Source organism: Galeopterus variegatus, unplaced genomic scaffold, assembly GCF_000696425.1.
Source record: "Galeopterus variegatus unplaced genomic scaffold, G_variegatus-3.0.2 Scaffold194, whole genome shotgun sequence".
Taxonomy (NCBI): domain Eukaryota; kingdom Metazoa; phylum Chordata; class Mammalia; order Dermoptera; family Cynocephalidae; genus Galeopterus; species Galeopterus variegatus.
Genome location: NW_007726305.1, coordinates 28,929 through 36,912, shown reverse-complemented (window position 1 = coordinate 36,912; position 7,984 = coordinate 28,929). Strand labels below are relative to the sequence as shown.

The 7,984-nt window shown below is 53.3% G+C and overlaps 1 protein-coding gene across 2 annotated transcripts in view; it reads left to right on the top strand.

Annotated features, from left to right (window-relative positions):
* The window catches only part of PDE2A (phosphodiesterase 2A, cGMP-stimulated), a 94,855-nt gene that overhangs the window by 66,167 nt on the left and 20,704 nt on the right, over positions 1 to 7,984 (top strand). For both annotated transcript variants that reach the window (XM_008565025.1, XM_008565030.1), the window contains 2 exons: positions 1,449 to 1,537; positions 7,805 to 7,914. In XM_008565025.1, the coding sequence (XP_008563247.1) occupies positions 1,449 to 1,537; positions 7,805 to 7,914 (199 nt within the window). The remainder of the gene's footprint in view (positions 1 to 1,448; positions 1,538 to 7,804; positions 7,915 to 7,984) is intronic.

Here is a 7,984-nt window from a genome sequence, read left to right as displayed (position 1 = left end):
TAGCACTGCAGTAAACATGGGAGTGCTGGTATCCCTTCAACATGATGATTTTCATTCCTATGGGTCTATTCCCAGCAGTGGAATAGCTTGATCATATGGTAGATCTATCTGTAATTGTTTAAGGAACCTCCATATCATTTTCCATCCAGAGTGCACCACTTTGCAGTCCCACCAACAGTATATGAGAGTTCCTTTTTCTCCACAACCTCGCCAGCATTTATCATTCAGCGTCTTTTGGATTTTAGCCATCCTAACTGGAGTGAGATGGTATCTCAAAGTGGTTTTGATTTGCATTTCCCAAATGCTGAGTGATGTTGAGCATTTTTTCATGTGTCTGTTGGCCATTTGTATATCTTCCTTTGAGAAATGTCTGTTCAGCTCCTTTGCCCATTTTTAAATTGGGTTATTTGTTTTTTTGCTGTAAAGTTGTTTGAGTTCCTTGTATATTCTGGATATTAATCCTTTGTCAGATGTATATTTTGCAAATATTTTTTCCCACTATGTTGGTTGTCTTATCACTGTGTTGATTGTTTGTTTTGCTGTGCAGAAGCTCTTTAGTTTGATATAATCCCATTTATTTATTTTTCCTTTGGTTGCCTGTGCTTTTGGGGTCCTATTCATGAAGTCTGTACCCACTGCTACTTCCTGGAGTGTTTCCCCTATGTTTTCTTCAAGGAGTTTTATTGTTTCAAGATGTATATTTAATTCTTTAGTCCATTTTGAGTTGATTTTGGCTCTCACCGCAGCCCTGTTTCTAAGGCCCTTCCGGCTTAGCCCTACTGACCCCCCCCCCCCCCGTTGCTCTATGCTCTGCACTCCTCTGCATACCTGCTTCAAGGCCCAGGAGACAGTTCTGTACCCCCATCCATTCCCTAAATGTGCTTAATTCCCACCCAGTTACAGTTTAAAAGTCACTTCCTCCAGGAAGCCCTCCCAGGCCCCTTCGAGGATGGGTCAGTGCCCAGCTCTGTGCCCCTCTGTCGGCTTGGGTCATGGGCATATGGTTTCTTGTAGAGTTGTCTGTGTCCCTGCAGGTAGGAGAGAAGCTTCTGGGGCATTCTGAGCCCCTGCCCGGGTGTGGCTCAGCTAAGGGTTGCTTAATGCCTGAGGCTAGAGTCAGGCAGGGAAATATCCCCGGGTGGGGGTGATTTGTCTGCACCATCAGCCCTTCATATTTGTTTCCCAGCACCTTGGATTTGGGGTGATAGGTAAGGAAAGTTAGCAGATCATGGATCACTCTCTGCCGGAACACCTTCCAAGAGGACAGGGTAAGGTGTTTTGCCACACTGACAGCACCTTAGAGCCACCTGGGGAGTAAAAACCAACAAACTTGAGAGCTCCACTACCAGAGAGTCTGTGACCTTGCCAGACAGACCCTGGTGTACAGGGTGGGACTAGGCAGCTGGGAAGGCCTCTCTTCAGGGTCTCATGAGTGTGTTCTGTCCTAGGAGACCGTCTACACCTATCTGCTGGACAGGGAGTCCCGGCTGGTGTGTGAGGATCCCCCACATGAGCTGCCCCAGGAGGGGAAAGTCCGGTGAGCCATTCTCTGTACCCTCATTTCCTCTTGCATAGCCAAGGACTCTCGGGGCTGGGGCACCTTCCAAGGTCATCTGGTCTGACCTCCCCATCCAGCCTTGACCCCAGCCTCCCTGCCAGGTTGCTGACCCTAGCATAGAAGGGGCGAAGCAATGTCTCCTTTCATGGTGTGGAAGTGGATGGGCACAGGGAAAGTGCCACCTGGTAGGTTTTCTCCATATAGAGCTCTTCTAAATTGCTGTGCCCTCCTCAGAGTGGAGTCTCAGCATGTTGGGGCTACAGTATCTACCAGTTAGAATCCCAGCTGCTATGAGAACTGCCTGTAAGGCTGGACTCACAGAGTGCTGGCCCTGCAGGAGCACATGGTGCCAACCCCCATATCTGAGAACAGGGAGGTCAGAGGCTATGCCCTGTTGAGAGTTCTGGAGCCCCATTGCCTGGGTTCAAATCCCACTTCTCTGTTTACTAGCTGTGAAAACTTGGGCAAATGATGCAACCTCTCTGCACCTCAGTTTACTTGTTTGTAAAATGGCAATAATAACAATACTTATCTCATAGGGATGTAGAGAGGATTAAATGTGTCTAACACATGTAAAGCATTTAAAACAGACTGATCCATGATAAAGTGCTATCTGTAGGTGTTACTATTGTGATAGAATGTTGGAATCACTGATTTAGGAGCCTGGGCTCAGGGCCCTATGGTCCCCTGATACCTCTGAACCCACTGAATTCAGCCTTATTTTCCAGTTGGGCAAATGTCATGAGACATGTCCAAGGCCACATACCAGGTGTGAGACAGAGCCAGGCCCAGGACACAAGTCTCCTGGCTACTGGCCATTCTGGGGACAGTGAGAGGAAGTGGGCTTGTCAGGTGAGAAAGTGTTGCAGGGCAAGAAGGCTGGTGTGGAGGAGGCAGTCTCTGGAGGATATGGCCATTGCCTTCCAGACCCTGAATGAAGGGCTGCAGTGGGGCCCAGGGAGCACTGGTTTGGGAGCCAAGGACAGAAATGGGCACCGATGGGAGTGTCCCCAGGAAGCAGCTCTCTCTCCCTCTCTCCCCCTGTGAGGAGGGCTTTTCCAACAGACCAAATGGGCCATATGATGTGACTTTTTTGGGTAGTTGCTGGCCAGGAGGCTGTGGATGGCTTGCAGGGCTGGCACACAGCAGCAGGTGGAGGCTGGATCATAAAGATAGATAAGGCCAAGGGGAAGGGGCAGGGATGGGCTGAAGGTGGTGTTGGGGAGAGGCAGGGTGGAGATGGGTCAAGGTGGGAGTGAGGCCCCTTGACAGCTACCTAGCCCCACCTGCCTCTGACCCCTACCACTCAGCAGGTGCCCAGTCTCATCCCCTGGATGCGTTTTGGCTTTCCTGCCTTCTTGTGCTCACTCATGCTGTTTGCTCCCCTGCAAAGTCCTTCCCTGCTGCACCTCCATCTCAGCCAATCTCATTGCACTTATTTTTTATGGCCCAGCCAGAGGCCCTCTTCAAGCAGCCTGCTCCTCAGTTCCCTGGCACTGAGGAGGGTCCAGTTTTCAGAAAAGACATCTGGGCCATAGTGACTCCCCACAGGGCAGGGCTTGTCCACAAGAAGAAGCCTGCAATGGGAGTTGGGAGACCTGGGACCCAGAACCGCGTGGCTGCAATCACAATCTCCTGCAGTTTCTCTGGGCCTCGATCTTCCCTTCCGTGAAATGATAAGGTTGGACATTCTGGTCCAGCTCTGAATTCTAAGGGCTGCAAGGGGCCTCAGGGCTGGAGAGCAGAGAATCCTGGAAGGCTGCCTGGGCCAGGGTCTTCCCAGAAGCCTTCACCTCACTCTTGTTGGTGTCCCCTCCTCCGTCTCCAAGCCTATTTCGGTCCCCACCCTGTGCCTTCCTCTTCTATTATGTCCCCTGCCATCTTAAAGCCTCTGATTACCCGTTGCTGAGTGCAGCGAAATCTTGGGCTTTTCAGCTGCAACTGAGGCACCGCCCCCACCACCCAGGCTGGTTGTCTCCCTCCACTACTATGTGGGGCCCAGGAACCAGCCTTGAGAAATTTTTTTCCTCAGAGCTTCCCTGGTCTCCTGTCACTGTAGAATCTGTCAGTCCCTCTGGTTCATCTCAGGGGACACAGGGAATATTCTGTTCCCATCTCTGGATACTCACATTCTGGGGGAAGGGAGGGGAGAAGAGGGTCCAGGTCCTGGCCTGGATCATAATTTGTCTCCAGGAGAGATGAAAGGTCAGAGAGAGTTGGAAGCTCAGTGAGGGGATGGGGGCTCAGTGAGGGGATGGGGGCTCAGTTTGGGGATGAGGGCTCAGTGAGGGGATGGGGGCTCAGTGAGGAGATAAGGGCTCAGTGAGGAGATGAGGACTCAGTGAGGGGATGGGGGCTCAGTGAAGGGATGGGGGCTCAGTGAGGAGATGAGGACTCTGTGAGGGGATGGAGGCTCAGTGAGGGAATGAGGACTCTGTGAGGGGATGAGGGCTCAGTGAGGGGATGAGGGCTCAGTGAGGAGATGAGGGCTCAGTGAGGAGATGAGGGCTCAGTGAGGGGATGGGGGCTCAGTGAAGGGATGGGGGCTCAGTGAGGAGATGAAGCCTCAGTGAACGGATGAGGGCTCAGTGATGGGATGAGGGCTCAGTGAAGGGATGGAGGCTCAGTGAGGGGATGGAGGCTCTGTGGGATTGTGGGAGCTCAGTAAGTAGGTGGGGGCTCTGTGGAGGATGAAGTCTCAGTGAGGGGGTAAGAATTAGTGATGAGATGGAGATCAGTTGAGGATGGGGCTCATTGAGAGAATGGGGCTCAGTAAAGGGACTGGGCCCTCAGTTAAGGCTGAGGCTTAGTGTAGGGTGGTGCTCAAGGGGAAGGGGCTTCACTGAAGAAGATGATCAGAGAAAGATGCAGGGCCTCAGAGAAGTAGAAGGAGGCCTGGGTACTCAGCCCTTTCCAAGCCACTGACCCTACCAACTGAGAGCCATTCCCTCTACTCTTTCCCAGGAAACAAATCATTGTTAGAGGGAATGAACCACCGTAAAACTCATGCCTGTGCCTCTCTCCACTCTGTGCCCATCTGTCTTTATCTTCAATGGGGAAGACAACGATGACCAGTCACTAGGGCTGAGTCGTTAGTCTTCAGGCAGGACAACCGGCCCAGGGTGTGGAGTCCCCCCCAGCCCTCCGTGTCAGCCTGGAAGATGGGGCAGGGGCAGGGGAATGAGGAAGAGAGGAGCTGGAGAGGAGGCAGGGAAGGGTCTGGGTTGAGAGGAGAGCCATTGGGGGCTCTGAGTGGAGACAAAGCCCCCACTGCCATGTGGGTGGGTGAGACTCAGCTTCGACACTGCCCCCTTGCAGCCTCTGGGCATCTTTGAAGCCTTCAGGGAGGTAGTAGTTCTCTTGTGGAATGTGCAGGGCCAGGGCAGGGTAGGTTGCAGAGCAAGGTGCCAAGCCTTCCTGAGGGTTGAGATCCTTGGGGGCCCCTGTGCTTGTGGGGCATCTAGGACCAATCAAGGCTGATCTGCCCCAGCCTAGCCTCTCCTCTCTTGTCCAGGGCCACTAAGGTGATGGGGCCCTCACCGAGACTGGATTTCTGGTGTCAGAGTCTCCCTCTCTAGTGAGAGTTTTACCCAGGCAGCCAGCATGATCTGTCTGATATCAAACCTGACCATTACCTTCCCCTGCTCAGATCCCTCTCAGGGCACCCACTGCCCTCAAGATCAAGCCCAGCTCCTTAGGGCTCTGGCCTCTGTCTAGTCTTGCCCTTTGCTCTCCAGCCATACCAGCCTCTGTGGGTGGACCTTTTAACAGACACACAATCTTCTCTCCCCTGAGCCTTTGTACATGCAGTTCCCTCTGCCTGCACATCCTTTCCCATCTGCCTTGATAACCTCTGCATGTCCTTCAGGACTCGACTCTGGTATCTCCTCCTCCAGGAAGCCTTCTCCGACCCCACTCCCACCCTGCACCTGGCTAGGCTGGGGCCTGCTCTTCCTCCCTTTGTTAGCACCCTCACCTACCAACTCAAGTGTGGGTCCGCATGTCAGTCTCTGTGACACTGGGCTCCTGGAATCAGGCATGTGTCCGACTCCTCTTCTCATCTCAGTTCTCAGAACTGAACCTGTCCCAGAAGGATGGTGTGGAATGAAAGACTTTGAGTAGAATGTTCCCATAGGGCTTTTAGTTTAGAAAACATATTCATACTCTGGTATGGAGGATGGATTTAAGAGACCCAAACAGCAGGATGGAAGCTAGGGGAGAGGCTGCTGCAGGGTTTAGGGGAGAGGTGTCTCTGTTTGAGCTGAGCAGTGGCTTGGGAATAGAGAGCAGGGGACAGTTGTGAGAGATACATGAGAGGTGACTCATCGATTGGATGGGGGAGGAGAGGAAAAGGGAGGCAGCTAGGATAGTTTTCAGACAAGCCACAAAGGACCTGGTGGGTGGTTGTGCTGCTTTGGGGTGGTGGTGGAGATGATAAGTTCAGATTCAGATGGGGTACCTTTGGGGCACCTCAGAGACATCCAGGGGCGGCCCCCAGGTGACTGTTGGGTATCTAGGGTCTGGAGCTCAGGAGGGAGGACTGAAGTCATGAGGCCATGAGCACAGAGGAGAGAGTTTTGTGCAGAGGAGGAGAAAGGCTGAGGACAGATTCCTTCATCAGTGTCCTGGGGGAGAGAGGCCAAGGTGGCACTGGCACCAGGTCTGGGGCTGGGAAGGCGGGGAGTCAGGGGTCGGTGGTATGACCAGCAACGCAGGGACCAGCGCCATCTTGTGGCTTCCCAATAACCAGATTGTCTAAGGCCAAGTAGCTGCGTGGGGTTTGGCTGAGGGTCCTCCCCTGCGTCTATGAAGCCCTAGCCTTCATCAGTCATCAGGAAGCATGGCTCTTGTTGCCCTCCTGCCATCGAAGGTCCTTATTCCTTCCCAGGGTGGCAGCCAGGACAGCCCAGAACTGGAACCCAGCCCTCCAGGAGCCTAAGGTCCTGGGTGTGAGGGTTGGAAGGTAGGAGACACAACTGGTTCTTATAGACTCTGAACTGGTTGCAGGGGCCAGGTGGGAATAGGTCTAGTTCAGAATGCTGTGTGACCCTGAATGAGACACTCAACCTCTTTGGTCCCCGATTCCTCTAGTGGCTGTGACCTCCAGATCTGGTTACTTACAGGCTGCCTCCTTCCTTTTCCTCACCTGAGCTCCCCTTAGTGACCCCACATGCACATGTCAAAGTCCCAGCCCCCCCAAACCTCTCTTCTGTCCAGGCCAGGCAGTTCCTACAAACACAATTAAGTGGAGGCAGCATGAAGGATGAAGAACCCAGGACAATTAATCATCAGGGAGTGACATTTGGAGAAAAATCAGGCACTTAATTAAGCACAAAGAGCCAGAGGTGGGGGGAGGGTGGTATGTGTGGCGGGGGGAGAGAGAAACTCATTCTTCCCACACCAACCCTACCTCAGTTGCCACCTCCCTTCCCCACCATCACACCCCGACACTCATGCCCGTCCCCTGTTCAAGGCTCACACCCCCACAGGTCTTTGGGAAGGCTCAAGCATAGTAGGTTAAGTCCAGCTCTAGTGCCAACTGCCTGGGTTCAAATCCTGGCTCTACCTCTTATTAGACATGTGATGCTAGAACAGATTACTCAGCCTCTCTGTGCCTTAGTTTCTCCACTGAAAATGGAGATAATGATGATATCTAACTCACAGAATTGTTGGAAATTCTGAGTTAATCTCTGTAAGCTGTTTGGACTGTGCATGGCACATAGGAAATGTCCAACACGCTTTAGTTACACTGATTCCCTCTGGAGGTCTCCCTCCTGTGCTCAGCACCATGAGTTGCTCTGCAGTTGTTTTCTGAGGATGGCAATGATTAGGGTTCGATTCTCGCCCCCTCCAGTGGTCCATGGGAGGCTCAGAGAGGTTAGGTCACTTGCCTAAGGTCCTGCAGGAGTAGCGGCAGGATTTGACCCTGGCAGCTTAGCTCTGAGCCCTTGTGTTTGTTTGCTCTGCTCTCCCTGATGCCTGGGGACCTGCGCTGGGCCCCACACGTGCCTTTTCCATGTATACCAGCAAGAGGTGCCCAGGCAAGTCTGTGGCTGCCTGTCCCTGCACACAGAGGCCAGGGTCAACGACTCTTTTCTTTTTTGCTCTCCTCGTGTCCACCCTGAAGTAGGTGAACTTGTCCAGATCTTCGTATATGTGTTGGGTTCAGCCTGATGTGTGTCCCAGGCCGGGGCCCCCTCCTCTTTGATCCAGGGGTTGAGAGGTGCGATCATGCCCTTTTTTCAGAGAGGCTGTGATCTCCCGGAAGCGTCTGGGCTGCAATGGGCTGGGCCCCTCGAACCCGCTGGGGAAGCCCTTGGCCAGGCTGGTGGCTCCGCTGGCTCCTGACAGCCAAGGTAAGGGCTGGGAGCTGGGCAGGGGCAGGGAGGGACTGTGGCCCCTGCTCCCCAGTTTATGTCTGTCTTC